The following is a 25,105-nucleotide window of genomic DNA, read 5'->3' as shown; positions in this document are numbered from 1 at the left end:
AATTCAATAGAATTTATTTATTTTCTTGCCAACAATTTTACAATTTTGTGAATTTTCAATAGTAAACTGAAGCAAACATTTACAAAGTTGTTCTCGAATCTGACAGAAGTAAAGGGAGAATTACACCAGAATTACCAGACTGTAGAGTTACCCCTTTTTGCTGGGTTGCAGAGTAGCTGTTATCTAAAGCCAGAAATCCAGCATTTGACAGTTTGTGTTACTGGACAGCTTTTGTCTGCTCTGCCCTCAAAATACCTCAGTTATCTCAGTGGTGCCTTGTAAGTACAGACCCACATTTTCATTGGAACCTTGCTATCACAGATAGAATAAAGGTCAGCTGCTCTATTTGAAGGTGTAAACAAGACCACAGTAATTTTTATTCTTGTTTTAAATAAAACTAACAAAAAATGAACTTAACTTATTAACTGTTTTTCTTATACACAGGTTACACCGTGTTATTTGCATCTGACAGATTTTTAAAGAATTCACTTACCCTGTATATGTGATACCTGATTTTCAAAAGTGGGTGCCTAAAATTAGATGTCTCTAGCTGTAGCCTTGGTCTAGTTTTCAGAGGAACTGGAAGCTTAGAGAAGGATTCTCTTTCAGCACTGGCAATGCATTTTCCAATACTGACATGACAAGCTGTGTCAGAGGACTCTGAAAAACCAAGGCTGTTCTCAGCTTGTTTTCTTCTTCCTGTTTCAAAAATATACCAACTTTTTTATATTAAATCTTAATAACATTCTTTAGAATGACTTATTTAAAGAACTGGATTCTCTATCAAAACCATTTCTTCTATGAGGCACCCTTAAAAAAGTTGGAGTGGTAAGCTCTATTTGGATTAAAGACTGGATTTCAGAGATCTAGTTATGAAATCTCATTTTCAATGCCTGTATTTTGGGTGTTGCTGCTGTGTTTCCTGCACAGAGAATGAGCTGGGTTGCCACTTCCAGACTTACAGCACTGTTGTCCCAGGGAGGAACCTGGAAGTCACCCAAATGCCATACTCAGATACTTGGCTGTACTTGGTTTTTTAAAATCTGAAATGTCTGACTACACCAGAAAAACAACCCTTTCAGTTTATATTTATCAGTATTTCTTACAAAGTCTGTCTTACATGAACAATACATCATTCTCCACTGTGATTTGCTGGTTTGGATGCAGTATTGTTATTTAGATGCAGATTTATCAGGGCTATGACCACTGCCTTCATTTTCACTTTTCCCTTTCTCTTAGGGTAGCCTTTCTGCTCTTGATTTTTTTAAGACAGTGAGTCTTAAAGGCAACAAATCTACAGATGATAGCTTAAAGGAATAGGTCAGCTATTGTCCAGTGGAGTAATTTCCAAAACAGAATGGCATGCTTGCTTCTTGTTGCATTTCTGACTGACTCGTGTTTAAGAGGCATAGGCATCCAGGATTAAGGCAGCAATGTTGAGCCACTGATGCTTCATTCAGGAGCAAATAAAATGTGTGGGGTTTGTTTTTGTGTTTTGTTTTGTTTTTTTTTTTTGAACCTGTAAAGGCTTGGAGGGCTAAAACTTTCCTGCTGTTCAATTCCTTTCCTATAGTATTTCCAGCATTTTTTTCAGGTGTTTTGGTCTTATTGTATTGTTATTGTAGTGCTAAATCTTACAAACAACTTGGTCCAAGGCACTGTGGGCTGAAGGTGTATCTGACCTAAATAAACCCCCAACCTTTGAGAAGGGAAGTTGTGCCCTTGGCTTCTGACTGTGAAGGAAACCTCATGTTTGATGAGCTCATGCTTGGACATGCTCTGTAGGCAGAGTCCCTGTGTGTGTTGTCACCTGGAATTTGTTTGATTCAAGACAGGATGCAAATAGTAAACATGTTTGTTTCTTTTCACATGTGCTGACAGCATAGCCCAAAATAGATCCTCAAGAGCCCATTATATAAAATACAACTACCCTTAGGGTACTTCTGAAGGGGATACAAAGCCTGATAACTTTTACAAATCAAGTGGATTCAAGCTTCAAAAATCAGCTCATCCCTCTCCACTCACTCTCCCTCAACCAAAAAATCACACTGTGAATAAGTCTTTTCTCTTAATTTTAGAGTAAAACTTGCTGACCAAATAATTGATGCAATACCTGTTACTCTAATCAAGCTATTTTAATGGGTTTAACTTTCTATTAATAAGATATTAATAAGATATAACAGTCTTGAAATTTACATAAAATATGCTGATGTTGATTGAATTCAATTGTTTAAACTAGATTTACTGCTTATTATAATCCAGGCACTTCTTCATGACCTAATAAATGCAATTTTTTTTTCCAGATCTGTTTTCTCCTGTTTGCTGTTCTCTACATAGTCTCCTACTTTATAATCACAAGATACAAAAGGAAAGCAGGTAAGCATAGAATTTTTAATATGTCAAAAAATTTTTGTTTTTCAAATAAATAGATGATTCTTTTCCTGTCCATCTCCACAAGGAAAGTGGAAGAAACAGAATTGTTTGTTAGGTCCTGGTCTATGGCAGCCTGGATTGACCTGGTTGTGTATGGCAGCCTATGTGTTCATTGTTTTGAGATGGAAGAAAGGAGTTCATGTCAAAGTAGATGCTTCTGCTTCCCCTGTCTTGAGATCCTGATGTTCTCCTTTCACATCAGCTTTTCCAGGATAAGTATCTTCAGCTGTGTTTTAGCAGCAAAATCAGGTTCTGAGCTTTGGCTAGGAAAGTGAAAGGTTGCCAGTCCTACAGAAGGGAAGGAGCATTATTTCTTCAAAAAGTCTGCTCTGATCAGGTACAGTTATTGTTTCAGTTGTCTTAACCTGTTTATGACTTCACCACTGAAGTTTAGAAAATACCTTGAGATAACATTCTGTTTTTTCCCTTTGGGAGCACTGTCTAGTTTCCATTCTAAAACTAGTCTGTAGGAAGCTCTGTCATTCTCTTTGATATTTCTTCTAAAGACAGCATAAAAATCAGTATAAAATCACAGAATCTTTGACTTATGACAGCTTATCTGGGACCTTGGTGCTTGATAATAATCAGGCTTTAGAAACATTGTTGTGTATGGTGATCTTGGTGCTCTGAACTTTATTGGAAACTGTTTATTGAGTGGCCTGTGTTGTGACAGAGCTGCTGTCATGTATGGATTTGTGTTTTAAAAAGTAAACTTCTCATGGAATTTAATTCCTTGGAAAAAAGGTACATCTCTATGAACATAGGAAGTGAGACAGATACTATCTTCTGATCCTGATATGTATTTTGGACATTAAAAAGCTGCTACCATTTGGAGATGGAAAGAACAGGAAGGGGAAGCTGGTTTGGCAAACCCTGTTGGATGCAAAGACACTTTTATTACCTTTTGTTGGCAGTTATCTCCTCAGCTGGGAAGAGGAACAGCTCTGCAGCTGCCCTGACTTGATGAAAGCTTTGTGAGCATGTACTTAGGCACACTTTGTAGCCTGCTATGGTCTTCCTGATGAGAAATGTTTGAAGAGTTAACTCAGCTGCAACTCTTTCAGGACAAATTGTTCACTGCTTTTCCAAGAAGCTTTTTAGCCAAAATGATTCATAAGAGACCTTTACGTAGTCTTTCAAAACACCATGAAGTATCCATCAAAAAACCAACACCTCCAGGTTCTTTCACAGAAGAATTTCAAAATAGCATGAGGTTATTTGCTATGTGTTTATTTCAACTGTGTGCATGACTCTTAAGAACTTAAATTTATTTTTAAATTTAAGAATAAAGTCAAAGTGTTCTATCTCCTAAGGAAAATGGGAAGAACTTTAGAATGCTGAGTGTAAAATTATTTCAAATTCAGAAATTTTTATTTCAAAATGTCTGCATTATTTCAAATTAAGAAATGCTTACATTTGTGTACTGATGTGCTTAGAGAAGGGTGTAAAGAATAAATGATGTGTTAGTGATTCATCTGAGTTAAAAGTTGACATTGTTTGAAAAAGATTGTTTTAGTGAAGTATTAAGTGAGGAGTAAGTGAATAAAAATGGTCTAAAATGTGAAGTATCAGAAGGAAGTCATGATACCTTAAATCCAAAACAAATAACAAGAATATGACCACCTCTCCTTCCTCCCCATCCCCAAATCCCCAGGAGCTGGGAAGAGGGGTAAGAAAAGGGAAGCAACTGAGTAGTCATCACTATTGTTCTGGGTATGCTTTCTTGTTTTTAAAGGACACTTATACTGCAAATGATTTCTAGCAGTGTGCTAGCTTAGTATGGACATTTAGACTTCCCTGCAGCTTGCCTGCTCTCTGTGGTTCCAGAGAGCCCAAAGGGGCAGTTTCCAGCAGAAGCTGTGGCTGTAGGAGTCTGAAAGCATGTTTGCCATAGAGCCCTCTGGAAGAGGTCTCCAAGAGATTTTGATCTGCATATTTAAGTGAAATAGCTTTGTTACACTGATTGAAAAGAGTTTGACCCGGGAAAAAACAGGGTGAGAGTATTCATTTTTGGAAGGAACCTTCTTAAAATATTGATGCTCATGAATTGTATCAGTACATCTGAATTTTAATTGTAAATGAAAATCATTCCTATCTATATACATTTTAGCCTGAAGAAAGACAAGTGAGTGTTGAATATAACCTGATGTCATTTAATTTTCAGATGAGCAAGAGGATGAAGATGCCATCGTTAACAGAATATCGTATGTACAGCTCTTCTTGGCAGAACTGCTTTTCCTGAATGTGTTGTTATGATAGGAATCTTCTGTGCCTCCCAATAAATAAGAATCTATTTGAAATACATTTAAATGTATCTTAAATAGATTGCTAGAGGGTCAGTGAAAAAGATTTGGCATAGTGGCACCTTGAGTTATCAAAAGTGTTGTGTAAGTTTGGTCTAGGCCTTTTTTCACCTGTAGTTCTGCTGGTAGCTATGAAGTTGGCCAGAACATTGCATGAGGACCTGGGGCAAGAGATGGAATTGGGTGCCAGACCTGCATTTAGGTCTCCAAATGTAGGTGTTTGGATGGGAGGTGTTGTAAGTGGCCACAGCAGTCAATGGAAGGGAGGCCGTGGCTCCTGTGAAGCAAGTTAGCTCTCTCTGAAGAAGATACCTTTGATCAGTGTAAAAAAGCTGCAGAAAGGTTACAAGGGGAAGACCAGCACTTGCCAGACCTACTGGTCTGCCAGCAGCTCTCTCCTTATCCTCTTGCTGTGTGAAGTTAGATATGAATATCTCCTATTTGAGAATGCCTCAGGATGTGCAGAGCTGCTGTGGCTGTTGCTGCCCTCTCAGTTGGCTGAACTGTGTGAATTGGCTCCTGCTGTGTTCCAGTGTTCTTGGCTTCCCTGGTGCTGCTGGCATCCCCTTGGAAGGAGAGCTTGGAGAAAAGTGTTGTTGTAAATAGAAGATGTTCTTTTTTCTTTCAGCATAAGCTTCTTTAAATGTGCATGTTATTTTCCTGAAAACAATAACCCTCAAACATCTGTAAATAGATTTTTCTTCACGTGGCATAATTGTCAGGACTTGAGGTGTGGAGGGATGGGAAAACAAAGGCAAAGGGGCTGGAGCACTTTGCTGTAGTTTGTTAGGTTTCCCAGTTCTGGCTTAGAATACTTAAACATTCTTAAATAAAAGAAAAAATCTCAGAAGCCAACAACAACAACAAAAGAATATTTTTAAAGTTAAAATTACTTACTCATACTTTCTAAGTACTGTATGAATGAAAAATGGATTTGTAGACTATTAAGGAAAAGTAAGCTTACTGATGCTACTGTGGTAGGAGTGTTCTATTTATTTTGTCATGCAATTTTGTGTTGAGAATTATTTCTAGTTTTATTATAGCACTATTATATCACTATCTAGTTTTATTATTGCACTATTTCTGTAAGAAAGTTTTGTTGATCTTATTTTTTTTAAGGACACAGTTCTTTTTAATGCCACAAGATGGCATTTGGTGTAAGTTGCATTTGAGATCTGAAAAGAATAAGCTTAAATATTTACAACATTTCTGACAATTTCTGTATATTGACTTTGCATCTATGAGATGAGAACTTGAGTAACTCCTTTGTGAAAAAAACCCAACTTATTTTTTTTTAGTTTGTTGTTCAAATATTTCTGTATAATTGTACTCACTCTTTAGTGGTTAGAATGTTGCTCTGCTTTTAAAAATTTCCTAAGAATGTAAAAACTGAATATTTTTTTATTGTGCATATGTCTATGTGGGAAATTAAAACTGACAGAAGAGATTTGTGAAAAGATATTTAATGAACTCCAGTAGTTTAACCTTTGTATTACAGTGGAATTGAACGTATGCATGTGCCAAGAGAGTAATCACAGTAGTTGGTAAAAACAAATTACTTATATTGGGTTCTGTAAACTATTTTCAATCTGCTTTTTTAAAGTCAAATGTTTTTGAAATCCCAGTTTCTCCTGCCCATTTACAATATAAGAATGTATTGCCTTTAGACACTGATTGCCAGGTAGTTTAATTACTTTTTTCCCTGCTGTTCAGAGCTTGCTGGTGGTAACAGTGGTACATTTCTTTAAATTTCAGGCTGTTCTTGAGCACCTTCACTCTAGCAGTTTCAGCTGGTGCAGTCCTGCTTCTACCTTTCTCAATAATCAGCAATGAGATCCTGCTTTCTTTTCCACAAAACTACTATATTCAGTGGTTAAATGGCTCACTAATTCATGGTTAGTACTCAGCATAATTTAATTAAAATGAATGTCTTCATTATATGTGCACAGATATGTTCTTATTTTCAAACTGATAACTAATTTTCATTTAATATGCTAATTGTTAATGTGCTGTTGGCTAGTTGGTTTTGTTGCTGTGTGATATATCACAAAAGTCTGTCTTAACTGTTCTGTTCTTTTTTTAAAGAATTATGCAGGCTTGATGGAATTAAACCAAATTCACTGCTTTGAATATTAATGTAAATAAGAGCTACTAGAAGCTAACTTGAAACATGCTGTTCACACCTCTTCTTTATGTTAATGCAAGATTCAGATGCCTTTCTCTTTATGGTGATACCAATAAATTTATTCTATAAATAAAAACATGTTTTAAGAAACTTGCTAGCTGTAGGCAGCTCAGACTAGATAGTTAAATTCAGGTGTTGGTGATTCATGTGCAAACAAAGAAAATTGTGGAATATAAGTATTGTGATAAATATATGCAATGAAATAACTGGTGAAAACAGGACATTCTTTTCTAGGTTTGTCTGCAGAAAGTGTGTTCACTCTATGAAACTGTTTAAACTGGTACAAATAATTTACAGGTTAACTATGGAGTTCTCTTCAGTTGTGTGAAGAGAGAGCAATTTGACTTTGGAGGATTTTTCTCTGAAAAGTGCATGCTTTTTGCTAAATGTCTAATAATATTCCCACATAGCAAATTAATGAATTTCCAGATCCCTGACTTGCAAGCATCTTTTTTTTCTTTTTTAGTTTGGATTTTTGTTTTGTTTGGTTTTTTTGTGAAGTGAGAGGTGAGAAGTGATTGTAGGACATAATGGAATAATTCTTCACAGCAGGGATGGTTGAACAGTGGAAAAGGCACTGGAATATCCTGTAAGTTTTCCAAAACTCAGGTGGCCAAAGCCCTGAGCAGCCTGATGGCACCTGCAGTTTGGCTCTTGAAGGGCAGGTCAGGCTAGGTGGCTTCACAGGCTCTTTCTAGTTGAGTTATTTTATGATGTGTTTTGTGACATGTCAGGGAGAATTGCTAATTTGGTATGTCTCCTACATGGGAGGAAAAGCTAAATATTGATTTTTTTACATGGATTTAGCTGCTCAGACATTTATATTCTTTATTCCCAAACATGAGAAAAAAAAAAACTATTGGAAGGTAATGCTTCCTTCTGTGTCTGAATCATCTTTGGGAAAAGGGCAATAAAATCCATCAGAGACTGAAAACTATATAGTAACCATTTCAAAAAATTTTAATGTCACTTGTTTCTTCAGAAAATCTGGGTTAGTAAGAAATCTGGAATAGTTGCTGTTAAATAGGAAAGCCTTTGAATTTGCCAGTGACCATCTTTTAGTGTGATTATGTTTGAAAATACCTCTTTATGGACGCACAGTACAATTTCTATTTGGTCGAATAGGAATCCTACCCAATGGAAATTGTGCCCCTCGTTAGCAGTGGCTGTCAGGGAGGGGAGCTGAGGTTCTGCCGTTTCCAGGTGTGCATTGCGAGGCCTGGGAGGTGCCGTGGCGGTCCCTGAGCTTTGCGCTGGCCCGGGGCCGTTTCCCGGGCTCGGGCTCCCCCTCGTGGCCCTCGCCGGGATCGCCGCGCTCGGGACTCCGCGCCCCGCCCGGTGAGAAACGCGCGCGGCTCTGAGATCCCAGCTCCGGTACCCGAGCTCAGAAACGCTCCCAGCCCCGTCATGCTCGGCCTACACAGCCTTCACCTATGGTCTGTGTACTGCCTTGAAAATGGTGTCAAATCGGAGCACTTGTGTTGCTTTAAAACGTTTTATTTTTCTAGATTTATGATTTACAGCTATCATCTGAGGTACTTGAAGCTGACAGAGTTAAAATCCTGTAGATTGTTATATTACTTCTATCAAATAAACCAGCAGAAAATATATGCCTGAAACTTTTGAAGCTAGGCAGAAAGGCCAGACCTGGATCCAGTATAAACACACTTAGCTAATTAATACATGCTGAACTAATCCAGGACTAGTTCTGACAGCAGTGTTCCCTTGTGCTGCTTTTGGGTACAGCCACCAGGTGGGGGTAAAACGTAATGAAACTGCTATGAATAAGAAAAATGGGAAATTGCTTAGGGTCTAATCTGTTTGCCAAAGACTGAGAAATTTTTAATTTTTGCGTTTTATGAACTTGTTTTATGGGAGACAGTCTTAGGTCACTACAAATGCAAATGAAAAAAATTCTAGTTGATTGCTTAAAGCTTTTCTATATGTTGATGTCAAGTGTCTTATGACATTTTATGATGCAGTCAGTATAGTAGAAAATAATTATTTTTCTGTGTCTATTTTAATTTGATTGCTGAACTATCAAATTCAATAAGAAATAGAGAACATCCTTACTTTGAGGAAAGTACATGTGTCTGTGAGCAGCAGAACAGCACTGCTCTTGTCTTGCCTAACTTTATGTGCATATTTTAGCTCTGTAGTTTAATATTCTATAAATGTGTTTCCTGTATGCTACTAATGTGTAAATTTCTGGATTTTAACTTTTTAAAAATCACCCTGGGTGTGCACCAGTCTCCCCTCCCTTCAAATGCTCAATGTTCTCTGCAGCTCCTAAGCACTGTTTTCTGTTGTAAGATACTCACGTAATGGAGCTGCTGAAATTAGGACAAGCAGGTATTCAGCTTTGCATTAGGTAACTGAATGCACTCTGTCTTCAGTGAGAGAAAACTGCTGAAATAAGACTCCTACCCCCATCAAGTTGTATTTCTACTCTTCCTCTGGTGTCTTTTTTAGGGGGGAAAGAAAAAAAAAAGTGCAGGCTGCTGGAGTTAATGTCCCCTTGTAAGGGCTGTTAATGACATTCCTGCTGATGTTGCCATGCCTGAATGTTTCTCGAATGGTAACAGGAGCTTCCTGGCAAAGCAAATTGAAAAGGAAAAAATCCCCCTCTTTGTTAACTGGAGTTTAGCCACCTTTAGGCACTCTGTTTTCTTTAGCAAATGAGTGTTATATTTCACGCATCTTTTGGAATTTTCGTGTTTTGTTTTCTGTAGCCTGTTTGGCTGAGTTTGGTTGCTGGTCTCCTGCTGCTGTCAATTGTTGAAGTTCACTTGGCTCCCTGTTCCCCTCCACCTTCTATTTTTCCTTCAAATTTGAATGCTGTCCTTTAAGAAAAAAGGAGGTGTATGGTAGAACCATTTTTTGAGAGGGTATAGGCAGAAATCATTGCTAAGTTTTTTACACTTGGATCTAATTCAGAAACTTCTCTTGATAATGAATACCCTGGACATCCAGTAAATGCCTTTTTTCTTCCCTATTTTTTACAAAATGAACAGTTTCAAAGAGGAAAAGGAACAAGCCTGTACATGGGAAGAAGTAAACAAACAAGGCTGTTAGTTGGAATTTTTTTATCATGGGGGAATATTATTTTTTGAGTGATATTCAAGTTATACAATACAGTCCTGCAGAATTATGGAAGTGTGTGTGGTTTGGGGAAGGAAACCTGTTTTTTTCTACTGACTTTTTTTTTTTTTTAGGATGCAGAACATGTGACAGTAGTTAGACCTGTTAGCTACTAAATTGCAGATAAACTTCTGCTTTTATAAAGAAGAAACACTGCATCCTGCACAACTTCTGATAGAATGATTAATGATGGATTCATGTTTAGGCACCAGAAACTGGCTGTTCAGAAAGTTTTCAGCTTAGAAAATCTTAATAGAGCAGATAGCCTAACAGAGATTAGTTATCAGTTCAGCTTGTTTTCTAAACCCTTTCTCTTCCTGCAGATGTCACATGTGTCTTACAGATGTCCTTGTTGTAGTCAGCTGTTGATTTTTCACATAGATCACAGAATGGTTGAGGTTGGGAAGACCTCTGGAAATAACCTGCTCCAGGCAGGGTCAGTCAGAGAAGCTGCTCAAGGCCCTCCACTTTTAGGTTTGAATATGTTGAAGGATGGAGAATTCAAAACCTGTGGGCGATCTGTTGCAATGCTTAAGTACAGTGGCAGTGGAAAATGCTTGGGATTTTTAGTTTGTTTGTTTTTTTTTTTCCCTGAGTAAGTAGATTTGCCAGTTTTTCAATTCATGCTCATTGCCTCTCCTCAGATCAGTGGGATACCACTGTGAAGATCCAACTCTGCTTTCCTTTCTTCCTCCCTCATCAGATATTTATATACATGGATAAAATCTCCCTAAATCCTCTCTTCTCTGGTCCCTGTCCATTTGTGCCACTTGTTGAGGTTCATCAGTGCTGCAGGACAGTGCTCCCCATTTTGTCTCTGGAGGAGGTTTGCTGGGCATGTGCCATCACCAGGTCACTGGTGAAGGTGTTTGACCCACCAGCAGCCCCCTAGGGTGTCCATTCCACTCTGCCACAACCCTGAGAGCCCAGAAGCTCAGCCACTGTTCAGTCCACCTCAGAGTCCACTTACCATGCCCATACCTCATTAATTAAGCTATGAGGGGGTTCATGGGAGATGACATTGAAAGCCTTATCAAATTGAGATAAAAATATCTGCTGCTCTTCTTTTGCCTTCTGAGCCAGTCATCCCATTGTGGAAGGCTGCTGTTACCAGGATGTCTTCTTCTGATTTGGAGGTGATGATGGCATTTGTGTACTGCTCATGCTGAGATCCATGGTTTACTTGGGAAATATGGCAGAAAAGGAGTATACAGAGGTGAATTTTGTGAGGTTCACTGAGAGCAGTAAAATACTTTGGTCCTGAGAACTTCTGCAGTGGTTCTCTAAAGAACTTTCAGTGAGATTGTGGAAGTGGTACACCCGAGCTTGCAGCCTGTCTACCAAGGTTTCAGACATTGTTATGGAAAGGTAAGTTGTATCCAGGTTTTGCTTGAAGATCATTATGCAGAGAAATGGATATTTTTCAGCAGTGACCTGTAAATAACTATATCCATAACCCCTGGCACTTGTACATATATTACATTGTTATATGTGAGGGAGGAAAGTGTAATATATTTGTGAAACTTACAATGTAAACTTCTTGTTTGTTGCAGGTTTGTGGAATCTTGCCTCTCTTTTTTCAAATCTATGTTTATTTGTGTTGATGCCCTTTGCATTTTTCTTCCTGGAATCAGAAGGATTTGCTGGCTTAAAAAAGGTAGGAAAACACTATTAAATACAGAGTAATTGCAGTGTACATTTCATTTTTGGCCCTTGTTTCTGATGAAGCTGAAATTCCAGATTGGGGAGGACTTCGTGCTGGCATGTGTGTGCTTATGTGAAGGTCATATACAGCTGCACACTCTGGCACAGGCCAGGTACACAGGGGGAAAAATGACTCCTTAAAAGCCATGTGTACTGAAATAAAGAACATTACTTTTATTCTTTTTTAAATTAAATGATTCAATCAAGGTTTTATTTTTTAGAAGATGATTCTGTTGGGATGTTAAGAGGAGAGAAAGTTCAAGAAATGCACTAGAAATAAAATAATAAGGAAAAGAAGGACAGGTTTCTTGCTAATGGGAAGTGTGATTAAATAACAGATGACCCTGAGAATGCAAGCTTGATTTGTGAATTTTAAAGGTTACAGACATCCCAAAAAAGATTCAAATATGGTCAATATTAAAAGTAATATGTTAAAAATGTCTTAAAATATTCAACTCAGTTGAGTATATTCAGGTTGAGAGGGCTGAGTATTTCGGTGAAGCAGGGAACTTGGCAAAGCAATTTTTGAACAATAAGATGATAATGATTGTAATAATACATGAACTAAAGAAATACAGTGAAAAATTACTATAATGGGAGGCACATCAAAATTAATTTCGAATCATAAATATCAAATAGATTAAACTGGAATGACTGTCTGGGGACCAGTTGTAGCACTTTTCCATTAATCTTTATCATCCACATGATTACACTTTTGTTTTTAATGATACTACACTTGAGGGAATTCTGCTCCCTTTGGATGACAATTGTCACAAAGCAAAGGGTCTTGGAAAGTGATCTTGAAATCTGGAGAATAAAATGAATTAAAGATGGATGCAAAAGACTATGAGTCACTGAAGCATGGCATGTAATGTAAAGCCTCAAGGGGCTAATTGTGTTTGGAAGGAAAACATCACTCCTGGTTGCATTGACAGGAACTGGCATGAAGGCAGTGAAGTTACCATTTTGGTTCTTGGTGGGATTAGGGAAAACTCAACTGAAGTGCTGCCATCATGTTGGGGTTTTTGGGCTCACTTGAGAAAAAACAGGACAGCAAAACAAATGTAAAACAACTTAGGAACTACTGTGTGAAGGAATATTTTAATTCAGAGAGAATATTGTGGAGGAACAGTGACTCTGTTCCACAGCAGAAGGTACTGGTGGATTACAGCCATGCAGCTGTGTTAGAAAACACCTGCAGGGCCTGGCCCAGGGGTTGTGTAAATGTTGTCTGGTGTCACCTGGGCTGAGCTGATGCTGCTCAGCATTGCTGTGCATTGACCAAACTGCACAAGTAGCCAGGTCACTTCAGTTATGGGTTTGGGTGACCAAACTAATGCATTCAGCTTCCAGGGAGTTGGGTGATGGGCTCCTGTGTTTAACTCATCCATCTTGGCTGGAAAACACTTTCTGTTCTTCATTCACTTCAGGTATTTACAGGGCTGAGAGGTTTTAGCAACTCTGTCTTTCCAGTTTTCATGTGGAGGCCACTCCATTTTCCTTTTGACACTTAAGTATCTGGCCACAGCTAATATTTATCTTTTCTTCTTAAAAATATATTAACTGATTCCAGTGGGGTCTGTGTTTCCTGCCATCCAACAAAACCAAGGGTTCTCTCCATTAGCATACTGGGTAAGGTCTTGTGTATCCCAGCTACATGAAACTGGCACTTTACATGAAACTTTTAATAGTTACTGTGTTACTTTCTTATGGTAGTGGCTATCAATAAACCCCATTCAAGATCAATCAGCTCACCATTGCACATTTATGCTTGAGAGCATTTGTGAGATAAGATGGGTTGGATAGAACCATAATCTTCTGCAGATGCCAGGGCAAAGATGATTTTTGGTTCTTTGAAGTTTGCTTCTTCATGGGGGTAGATGAGATCAGATTTTAGAATCAAAACCCACCTGTTGGAGGGGAGGAAATTCCATTTTGATTTTTTTTTTTTTTTTTTTTTTTTTTTACTTTGAGTTCTGGATGTTTTTGGAGCATCCCAGAAGCCAAGTTTGATTCCTGGTACAAATACTCCTGGCCTTTATGGAATGTCTGTTCTATCTCACTGCTCTGTTTAAAATTATTCAAAATAGATGGAATTGTTTTGCCAGTTTGGAGTGAGCCTTGAAGCTGCTGGTCAGGATTCAGGTATTGTTGGATGTTGTAATATGAACAGACCTTGTCTTTGGTTGCTTTTCTTGGAAAGTAAGTGGCAGATGGCACTTCTGGACTAAGGTGATAGTTAAAATTAAATCTGCTGTTCTTTTCAGATGCTGATGTAGATAAAGGATTCTCCTTGTAATAATTGCTAGATATGTTTTAAAGAATTACATCACATATTTGGGTGATTAGAATCTGGGAAAATTCATGATTAATCAAACTCATGAATGCATGTAAGGTTTTCAGTTCTAGCATCTGCAAAGGAAGGGTATTTCCCATCAAGTTTTACTTTCAGTGGATTTTTGTCATGTTTGTTACCTCTTTTGCAAGAAGATTTTGAGACCATGATTACTTTGTAGAATTTTGGTATTTGAACAAATTATTTTGTGTATATTTAAAAAAAAAAGTCTCATTTTGTCATTCATCGCATCAAAATAATGGGCCAGAGAGATAAAACATTGTTCAAATGCTATTACTGTTCACTGGAAAAATCAGATTTTAGTGATCTCAGTTTAAAAGAACATTTCATACATTTGGCAAAACTTTTAGCATTTAAGAAAAGAATGATCTACTGTAAATGTGAAGACATTCTGTAAAGAGGTTTGGCACGGATATTTAATCTTTCAGCTGGGAGTTGGGAAAGCAGTTGGTTCTAGATACCCAACTCAGATGAAAGTTTGGATAAAAAGTCTGTTCCAGTGGAAGCTTTTATGCAGGTCCTTTTGCCATTGAATTTCCTTCATCATAATGATTAAATAGGTCACTTGGGATATAGGTGCGTGCACTGAAGATGTCTATTTGAAGGTCTTAATATGTCAATTACTTGTTGGACTTCCATAAGGGTTTTGAAAGCGCATAATTAAGAGGTTCATTCCTGAAATTGAAATGATTTTTTCATTTTTTAATGGTTGTCTTTGTTCAGATTAAATAGCAACAGTAATTTTAGTCATTATCACGTGTGGGTCTGACTCCTGAAGGTTTTAGCCATCTGTTCGTTTATCACAGACTGTGCTATAAAAGTTGATTTTGTGTATTGACTGTAATGTGATTTTTTTTTTTTTTTGCAAGCTCTGATATTTCAGATAGCTCATAAATTACTGTTGTGAGCTTTGTATAACTTTTCATTCCATGTTCCTGAGTGGTAGCATTGCTCTCTTAACTGTTCTGAATCAGAATGGGCTAGATTAACCATCTTCCAATTGCCCATGGCCATTTTCCCTGGCTGCTGGTGTACTTGCTAAATGGCACATGGTCCCTTTTAGAGGCTCACTTGGCTTCCCCAGGGCAACAGTTTGAAACAACCAAGGGCTTGCACATTGTGCAGAAGAGAGAAATTGGGAAATGAAATAAATGATGGCCATGGATGGATGCAGTGCTGCACTGGAGTTCAGACTGATTCTCTGCTAGTTGTTCATGAAATCCACGGTGTGAACTCAGAGAGGGCATTTTGGGCCTGAGGGGGCTGACCATGCCCTTCTAAAGAGCTTAAATGCTGCTCTTTGCTCATGTTCATTTCCATTGACTGGATTGAACAATTCTGATGCCAGGACAATAATAATAATAATAATGATAATAGTAATCTAGCCAATACTGGAGCTGTATAATATACATATGTATAGATGTGTATGTCTCTGTGTATCTGTCATGTGTGAATGCATGCACACACATTTTTGTGTGCACAGTGTGGATTGGATTTTTCAAGACTTTGAATCATAATACATTGCAACTTAGCCAGTGCTGTTAACTGAGCTGTTGGTGTACCTGATATCACTTTAATCTCTTGCATCAGTATTAAAAACTGTTCTACATCTTTCTCTGTTCTTCTTGTCTTCTTTTGTAGAGACTGTGCATAAAGTTATGTTTCTTGTTTAGATAATCTTTTAGTTCTTTGTCGCTGATGTGCTCAGATTGTAGTTATGAAACAAAGTTGTCAGCAGTGTTTCTTAATGTCAGAATTAACCTCATTCTTTATCATTCCCTCCAAAAAGAAAAATTGTTCTATTTGCAGTTGAGTAGGTTGCAGTGCTGATGTTTCCATGTGTGGTAACAGACTACACAGAAAGTTACATGTGTGCTGCTGTGTGAAGGAGGCAAACATTTTTGAGGAGATAATTGCCATACCTTTTCTTGACCTTTAAAATATGACCTTTCTCTTGATGTAACTTCAGTGGAAATTCGTATTTATTTGAAGTTGACAAAGAGAAGGATGTTTTGGAGTAATTTCCTTTTAAGAAAATACAAATAGTGCAATTTACTACTGTGAGAAACTGGAAAAACTAGGTATTGCATAATCACAAGTGTAGAGTTTTAAAAAGGCTTTATGAAGTATATTACTTTAATACTGATCTTTGAACTTGTAGTCATAGCATAAAGTTTAACATGAGCGACAGCAACATCCTGACCAATTATCCAAATTATCCAGACATCCCAAAATGTTCAGAACACAACACACAGAGTCTGTGGATTAAGAGGTTAACTCCTGGAACATCAAAAGAAGTGCATGATAATAAAAACAAATAGTACAAAAATTTGAGGTAACTTCCTTGCTTAATTAATTAGGTAGACCAGGTGGAAGCGAAGAGGCCAGAGCTGGTGCTCAGAATGTCTATAAAGCTGAGCAACATGACAGCACAATGGAGGAGGAACAAAGATTTTTTTAATATACTTCTATCCTGTGTCACAGTTTGAAATTGTCCTGGTTTATGTCCCTTTTGGCAAACTTACATAAAAGTGACCCTGTACTGTATTTTATGACCAGATGACTTTTTTCCCAGTGGCTAATTTGTATCAGACCCCCATCTTAAAGAGACACAGAAATGAGTAGGAAGTCCAAGCCGGTTTGTCTCAATGAGCTTTCATTGCATGCTTTCATTATTTTTGCTCGTTTTTGCCACTGATCATCCATAAATTGTTGGAAATGAGTGATTAAGGAAGTGCTGCTTAGTGTTAGTGGCACATGCACATTCTTGGTATGTTTTTTGTGGGTGAGAGGAAATCGTGTACTGCACAAACAAAAAGGAAAACTCCTGCTGGGAACCTTTCAAGGAAATTTAACTTGCGTAATGTTTTGATCTTGGTGTTTATTACAGAAAATAAGAGTAATATTTCACCAGCTATTGTTATGTGTCAGCTTGCCTCTCCATCTGCTTGCCTTTTCCTTGATGGCTCTTCCCAAATTCTCAGTTTATTTTAATAAAAACACCACTTAAAAATGTAGCAATTTGTTGATATGCTGAAGGCAGGTGAGCTGGACCCATGCTCAGAACATTTATTGTGTTGTGCTTGCTACTGTATAAAGATTTGGCTGTTGTGGCTGCAAAGCCCTGCCTGTGTCAGCAGCTGCAGCTTAACCCATGCAAGTAAAACATGGGGGTACAGGTTCCTCACAAAATAGTGAAATGCAGGGGTTTCTGCTTTTAAAGGCAGATTTCTTCCCTTCATCTCTTTTAAAAATATGTTTTGTAAGTAAAATGACTTATTTGGGGAGAGGGTGAAAGTTGAAGCTTCGCAAAAATATTAACAATTTTCAAACTGCTTTTTTTGCTGTACTCTGTTGTTACCTTGCTGAACAACCATAGTGTGTATGTCTTCCATCTCCCCAATATTTTATTTGATCCACTTTATTAATAGCAATTACTTTTCCTAGTCATTGCACTATGAAGTAGGGCTGAACTGAGCTTAAGTTTCTGATGTATTTTGTTGCAGTGCATTGTAAGTGCAAATTCCAAGTAACTAAACACAGTAATAAATACAGTGAAAAGTGAACATGCTGCTTTTTTGTTTCTTGGTGGGTATGCAAATTCTAATTTATTTTTTTTTTTCCTTATAGAAAATCTGTACTCCCAGCTTTGCTGTTTGTACCAGTAGAACTTCGGTACAACTATAGGTGTAGAGTTCTGTAAAAGACATTTTACAGTGTGTGATGACAAGGAAGTATGTTCAAAGTTAGTTTTGAAGTATTTACATTTAGAAACTTTTTCACATGTCTCAAGCAATTTCCATGGAAAGAAATTGTTCCTGTGTTGCAAAACACTAGAAAATAAGTGGCTTGGAAGTTCTTTCCAATATGAAATTATCTCTAATTAAGATTAGTTTTTAAAATTTGCCTTGATTTTTCTGTAAAATGCATTTGGAGAATTCAAGAATCCTGAACATTTTTTGCAAACAGCGCTTGATTGTGCTTTATGCTTACTTCTACCCTTGACTGCAATACCCACAGGCCACTGTGTGTATGGCTCACCAAGTAGTCTTGAGGTGCCCTGATGACAGTGGATGTTTATTTGGCATTTAAGCTCATATTTATTTGTCTATAAAATCATTTAGCATGAACTGAGACTTTAGTGCTCTGATCTCTATGAAATGTTTACTAGTATGCAACTGAATTATTGTACATTGTATTACAACCCATTTACTCATTCCACTAGTAATGCCAGAGACAAAAGTTGTTTAATCAGTCACATCAAAGGCAGCTGCTTGCATTTGTATTTTTGATATAAGTTAACATGTTAAGTTCAGATATGAAGTCCAGTTTTTAAACTGGAGCCCTTTAAATGACACGACCTAAAATTTATTAGAGTTTGTTGTTGTTTAGAAGCAGATCCTGATGATTCTGGAATTTTGATTTGGCAAGAAGCTTGATCATAGTTTTCCTTCTTCTAATTAAAAGTATACTTAGCTGACAACTGTACAAGCCCATAACATAATCTGTAGGATGTAAGGTGCAGAGTTAAGGACTGTATTTAACTGTAAATCTTGTATTAAGGATGGTGCCTATCCTGAACCTTTGTGTGGTTGCTGCTTCCACCAAAGTCTCAGAAACAGATTGTGCATGGCTAAATGTAGAATGTGTTTGTAATTTGTCATGTAGAGGGTAACCCCATGTAATACTAACAATGAGAAGAGCTTATAGAACAGCTGGGGAGGGAAGGTGAGAAGGTTTAGTATAACTTGTTAGCATGTAACATTGACAAGTGTTACACTAAACTCTGAAAACATCTTAAAATTGCAGCTTTACACTACCAAATCCTTCACTTACACTTTTGCAGAGGAAAAAAAAAAGTTCTTATCTTACAGGTATATATACATTAGCAAATTAGAGTTTGGTGAGTGTTTGGCCTGCTTTTGTGAATCTGTGACTGGAATATATAACTCTACTGTAGATTAGTGTGAAAATGAAAATACCTTTGTAAAAGTGATGTCTACAGTGATGTCTGCTGTCCTTTCACTATGGCTGTTAGAGCATGAAAATTACTACAGGTAAGTCAAAAGAGGTTGGGAATCATGGTTGTGTTATTTTTTTGTATTTCAAAATCTTGACTTCAAAACACAATATTTTTTTTGGTCCTAAATATTTGTATTTATACATTTAGTATCAAAGGCTGTGCAGGACAGGTAAATAACATCCATGTATTTGTCAGCTTAAGGCCATACCATGTTTCACTGAGAGTGAGATAAAAAGAAATTCAAGAATCAATGGCCAGGAGAGAGAAACTTGCTAGGTGAGGAATAGTGGCTTAATGTGAATTTGGTTTTGTAGATATAAAAAATATTTTATCAGGTTTTTATTATAATTTTTCCTTAAGTCAGTTGGAGACATTATAGGCAAAAATCTGCCTTTTTTTAATATTAGCATAGGAGATTGGTGGTTTGTTGAATATAAGTAACAGTTCTGTATCTGGGGACAGCTGAGGGGGAAATAAGGGAATGTTGGTTGTTGCACACATTGGATCAAGATGTGATGAGATGTGATTTGTGCTCAGTTTCATTGAAGTAGTTAAATGTCAGTTGGTTGCTTCCATAAATTAGATGGTACTTCGTTTAAAGAGGCCTCAGTGGAAGGTACAAAAAAGTGGGCTACCAGGAGATAAACTGATGGTAAAGTTTATTTGGTACAGCTTTTCTGCACTGGCTGCCTCACTGCTGCTTCGTTATCTTCAGCAGGGCTTCAGCCTTTCTGCAACTGTGAATGGAGCTGAGATTAAAATTACTTTTTGTGTCCAATTCTGTAATGTAGATAGAAAATCAAAATGTGTCAGGTTAGTTTGTGTTCTGGCAGTGTTTTAATGTATTTGAGCTATGGAAATTGATAGTTGAGATGATGATGTATTTTTACCCCAGTATCACTAACAGCAAGATGAGCCTAGTGTTGTTAGTAATGTTGGGGTAAAAATACTGCACAAAGAAAAGGGTGTTATTTTGAAAAGTGGTTTTCTGACTGATTTCTCTAGCATGCTGTTGAGAAACTGCATTAGGTGACACATTGTGAGTAGGGAGAGGCATCTGTAAAACAACTCAGTTTTGGAAGCTAGCACTGGAGCATTAGTTGTTCCACCTCACCCCAGGCAGGAATGGGCTGCATTGCTGAACTTTTGTGCTTTCCCCACGCCTACATTGCCCTGAACTTGCACGTTTGTGCTGTATGTAGCAAGTTTGTGCTTTGTAGAATTTCCACAGTTTCTGCTAATAGCCTTAACACGTAGCTGGAAGCCTGCAAATGGAATAAGAGGAGAATATTTTCCTCTTCTCTCTTAGTGGATAAATTGAGGGGTTTTTTGCAGATTTTATTTGGTTTTAGGATAGCTTACAGAGTTCTGAACAAGCAAAACTGTTAAAACATGTTTAAACATGTTAAGTACTTCTACTACTTGTCAAGTGTTCAAATGGTACAGCTACCAATGCTAAGCTTGAATCTCTTATTTTATCACTGATGTAAACTGAAGCACTGGCTTCTAAAATATTCTTCCTAAGACACTTATTTTTAGGCAGAAATAAGTAGCTTTTAAATTTTGTTTGGATGGAGCATTCCTAATACCCTCTATAGACCTTTCTGTTTGTGGTAGATGATAGCTGTGTATCTAAAAATCCAGAGATGTATTTTTTCAATTTTTTTTTATTTTATTTTACTTGTCAGTTTATAATAGAATTCATGTAACAATTTAATTAAAAACTGACATGTTTCATGGAAAATTTGCCATCCTTTGGGAAGGAATTATTCACACATGCAAGATCCCTGAAATAGCTGTGATTCAGACCCCTGGCAAAGAATTTGGCATATCTGAGTTTGACATATCTGAGAGGCGCACTGCCTTCAAGAGGCAATGTGAGCATCTTCCCATCTCACTGTGTTTGGATTTATTTCAGTAAATGGTCAGAAACAATAAATTGATTTGCTGTTAGTTTTAGTTGGAGGATATAATTTGTTTTATAAAAGTGGCTGGTTTATGAATGAGGACTGTCTTATTAAGATTTGAATATTTAAATATTTCCACATTAGTCAGGGTCTTCATTTGAGTCTCCATTGACATCAAGTAGTGACTGTTCAGAACAAGCAAAACTTTGTCTCTATTTTAAGTCTATTTATGCACTTTTGCTGCTTTATAATAAAATTTAAAATTCTTTACAGATTTACTATAATTTTAATTCACAGAAGAAAATTTCCAGGGAATTTTATATTAATAGTTTAAAGGTTTAATATAATTGTCTTAATCACTGAAAGTCAATAAATGTTTTTCTAATGGGTTTTTATTTATTAACTGAAACTTTACTAGGCAGACACCACTTTTCATTCCTTCTCTGAAGGCAGTAGGTTTTTGATACTGATAAGCATGTGATATTTAGACCTGTAGTCTGTATTACTTATTCAGTATTACTAAAATTACTTCACATTATGGATGGCTCTGTATTAGGAATTGCTTTTTCTGCACTGACAAGGAAGGAGCTTACACATCTCTAGTGAAAATCTGTGAGGCAGACAACAATTTTATTTACAAAGGAAGGGAGGAGGGAGAACCAAAGACTTTCTCCCATCCCTGTCTTTTGGTTTTTTTGTACCTTTTTCAAGAGTTTCCCAGCTTATTAACAGGAACTTCAGCATTCTGGTGCTTTGGCCAGTTCCTAGAAGTTCCTTTCTTCTTGGGCTTATTCACCCTCTCAGGGCATTAGTAATAGACATGACTTCAGGGGATTTACTTTTGTTTTCTTTATTTATTTTAGAACATTAAAAGTGACCTTTGTGCTTGTACATGTCATTTGCTTTTCGTAACTGTCTTCAGGGTTTCATTCTGCCAAAACACAATCACAAATTCCAAGTCTTAATGTTACTTATCTTAGTGCTCTGCCAAGCTACAAAGAAGTTGGAAAGCATCTATTTATCTTCCTATCAGGCCAGTCTAGCAGGAAAGATTCTTTCTGATCCAAAAGTAAATGATTAGAGGGAGACTCACAGTGTCAGAAATCCCACAGCTCCCATGTTGTTGTTGCAGGTGGCATTGGAAACTCTGGGAAACTTGGTAGGTGGAGAGAGTGGATCATCTCAGAGCTAATTAGTGAGAGCTGGGCTAGTGAATGGAACAACAGAGCAAACTTGTGGGAGAAAGGGGTAACACTGAGACAGTGACCATTTTACTGTGATTATCCTTTCATTTTTCATTTCCCTTCTCCCCAGAAGGTTGGGGTTGGATGTTCACAGGTCTGCATCTGTCCCTTTTAGGGCAAGCTGCAGCAGGGTAGTCATATGCATCTGACAGCTGTAGGTTGTGATTATTTTATTCCAGTTAGTGTCTGCTTGCATTTTGGCTGCTCTTCTGTTTAGCTTTTCCTCATTTTAAGTAATTGGTATGTATTCTGTATTCTAGTATGTATTCTGATACAAAATTTATAAGGAATAATACTTTAAATGTACCATTTCTCTGTTAAATTTACAGGAGTGATGCCTAATGTGGAAGAGCCAGTTCTTTGCTTGAATGATTTCAGTCCATGTATTTGAAACAGTGCCTTAACTGCTAGGCAATAAATTAATCCCACCTTATCATTCTCACTGGAGTCCATCTTGCATTGGATAATTAAATAGGGAAAAAAGTGAGGAAGAACTGTTTTTTATTCTGGTCCCAAGGACTAAGATCTGCAAGGACTCCTTGGTTTTTAGGTTATTTCACTGAGTTATTTGTGTGCAGTGGTGTCAACAGGAACATTTGATGGGTATGGACCCCAAACTATGCTATAACATTGTGGTTTGGATGTTCCTCTGAGACACTAGAGAAGGGAGCATAAGTTTTTTTGGCAGAGGAGTCACTGCAGGGAGTGTACTGGATCCTGGATAGGTGGCCTCCTCCCCAGGCTATTAAGTAAAGATATCTTTTTCTTGAGCTGTACTTGAGGGATTTTTGGTCCTTCACTTCCAACTTGGCAGGCATAACTCTAATGCTGATTGTTACATGTCTTTAGCTAGTACCCAAAGAAATAATTTTGGTTTTTTTTCCAACAAAACTTTAATTTTTCTGGATTTTGTTACTTATCCAGTGTGGCTGTTAAGTTTGATAAAGTTCAGTATTTTGGCTGCTTACAAAAGTTTTGGCTGTTAAGTTTGATAAAGTTCAGTGTTTTGGCTGCTCCATTGACAGCATGGTAACAACTGTGAAACCATTTGAGAAAGGATACTAACAGAAAAATCAGCTGAAAGTTGCTTGGAATGTTTTATGACTGATTTTTTCATGTTTGTATTGTGTAGAAAAGAAATATAAGCTTTAAAATTGTGGTGAAAAGTGCTCATTTTAATCTTAAAATCCCTGTAGGCTGTGAAGATTCTGTGAGGGAGGAGGTGGTGTGGGGGAAGACACAGTCAGTGGTAGTTACAGTCTGAAGTATTTGATTCCTGTATGGGCAAGGAAATGTTGGTTTTCTATTTTCCCTACTTACTTGAATCTGATGCCTGGAATATATTAGTTCTTGATTAAAATTTCTTAGCTTCCTTCATGAAGGTTCTGAGTCATTACCAGCTACATTTTTAAAATTAACTGAGTTTTCCTAAAACTACAGCATCTGTTTTTGACTTAGTAATTAGTGTAGTCTCGGGAGGTAGTGACCCCTTGACAAAATATCAGTGTGCTAAATGTAGGATGTGTTTAACGTTGCCTGATGCAAAATTGTTCTCCTTTACTTGTTAAAAACTTGTTTGTGGACTGCCTTGAATAGGTCACAGCAAGGGTTGCTCCAAGTCTGGTGTCAAACCATAGAAAAGGGTGAAATGCTTGACACTCATCTCTTCACTAATGCTAACAAATTGAGAAAGAGGGGGTGTCACATGCTAAAAATGTAATTGGAGTTAATATATAACATCCCCAAGCTCATACCCAGTGTAATCCTCCCTTTTTGTAGTGCCTCCACTTCTCCTGCAGATGTTATCATGTGTGTTTGTTGCCATCAGCCCCTCACTGAACAAATCTTGAGGTTACTAAGGCTCCTTTCTGTCACGTGAGAACAATGGGCATCGTGTGTACTTTAAATGTGCCATGATTGCAGAAATGTTTCCCAGGCTTTCCCCATGGGTCAGGGCATGGTGTAAAAAGTGATGTTTACCTACCTTGCAAGAGGTCAAGATGTCCAAGCAGAACTGTGTTCACATATTCAGCACCATAGAAACTTAGTTAGCACTCTCTGGTTTTGTGTGTAATGTGTAATTTTTATTTCATTGATGATAGGGTGTTTTTTTTTCCCCTGCAGTTTGCAACTTGGTTAAAATGTGGAATTAATAAAAGCCATTCCATGTCCTGCATTAGCAATGTAGATCCAAGAATGTTAATTGTACAGGAACTCATAATATGTTCATCAAAATCTCTATCGTCAGGTAATAGGTAATGTTCCAACAAAGAAATGCTTTTTCTTAAAATAAGGATGGGGCTGTAGTTCTTTCACTTTACCAGGAATTTTGCATCTTGCAAAAAGAGATGATAAAATACTGAAAGGTTTTCTGATCATTCATCAGCATTAAAACAACAGAATTTTAGGTAAATACCTGGATGTATATGTTAGAATCCATATAGCATTGGACAGCATTAAAAACTATGCTTAAATTTCTGAAGAATAATGATTGTGTTTCTCCTCACAACTGACAGAGCAAAAAATCAGCAACAAATGGCTTGATTGCTTTCATTTATTTAATAATTCTTTCCTAGAAAATAGCAACTTGTGATTTTCTGGCCCAGATTGTGCCACATTTAAACTTTCCAGAGCTTTCCATGTGGCTCTCAATGGAGAGAGGAGCAGGCAGGAGGTTTCTTGCACTGTCCTTGTGAGTCAGGAGAGATCCCTGTGCCCTGCTGGTTGTGTGAGAGGCCTGAACCTGGAGGACAACCAGTGTGCAGAGCAAAGTCTTCACTTGTTACTGGTGCCAGATTAATGTCAAAGC

The 25,105-nt window shown here is 37.3% G+C and overlaps 1 protein-coding gene across 5 annotated transcripts in view; it reads left to right on the top strand.

The window, feature by feature from the left end:
* LMBR1 (limb development membrane protein 1) overlaps positions 1-25,105 on the top strand; it is a 68,565-nt gene that overhangs the window by 13,004 nt on the left and 30,456 nt on the right. For 2 of the 5 annotated variants that reach the window (XM_071428591.1, XM_071428592.1), the window contains exons 2-4: positions 2,304-2,376; positions 4,598-4,637; positions 11,616-11,719. In XM_071428591.1, coding sequence (XP_071284692.1) covers positions 4,598-4,637; positions 11,616-11,719 — 144 coding nt within the window. In that variant the 5' untranslated portion in view covers positions 2,304-2,376. Of the gene's footprint in view, positions 1-2,303; positions 2,377-4,597; positions 4,638-6,491; positions 6,632-11,292; positions 11,431-11,615; positions 11,720-19,089; positions 19,180-25,105 lie in introns of those variants that run through there. The other 3 variants (XM_071428590.1, XM_071428593.1, XM_071428594.1) reach the window with 3 other exon arrangements.

Source organism: Agelaius tricolor, unplaced genomic scaffold (genome assembly GCF_023055355.1).
Source record: "Agelaius tricolor isolate 1412-34295 unplaced genomic scaffold, bAgeTri1.0.p SCAF_6, whole genome shotgun sequence".
Taxonomy (NCBI): domain Eukaryota; kingdom Metazoa; phylum Chordata; class Aves; order Passeriformes; family Icteridae; genus Agelaius; species Agelaius tricolor.
The sequence above is the reverse complement of the archived record's forward strand: the minus strand, read 5'-3'. Positions and strand labels throughout refer to the sequence as shown.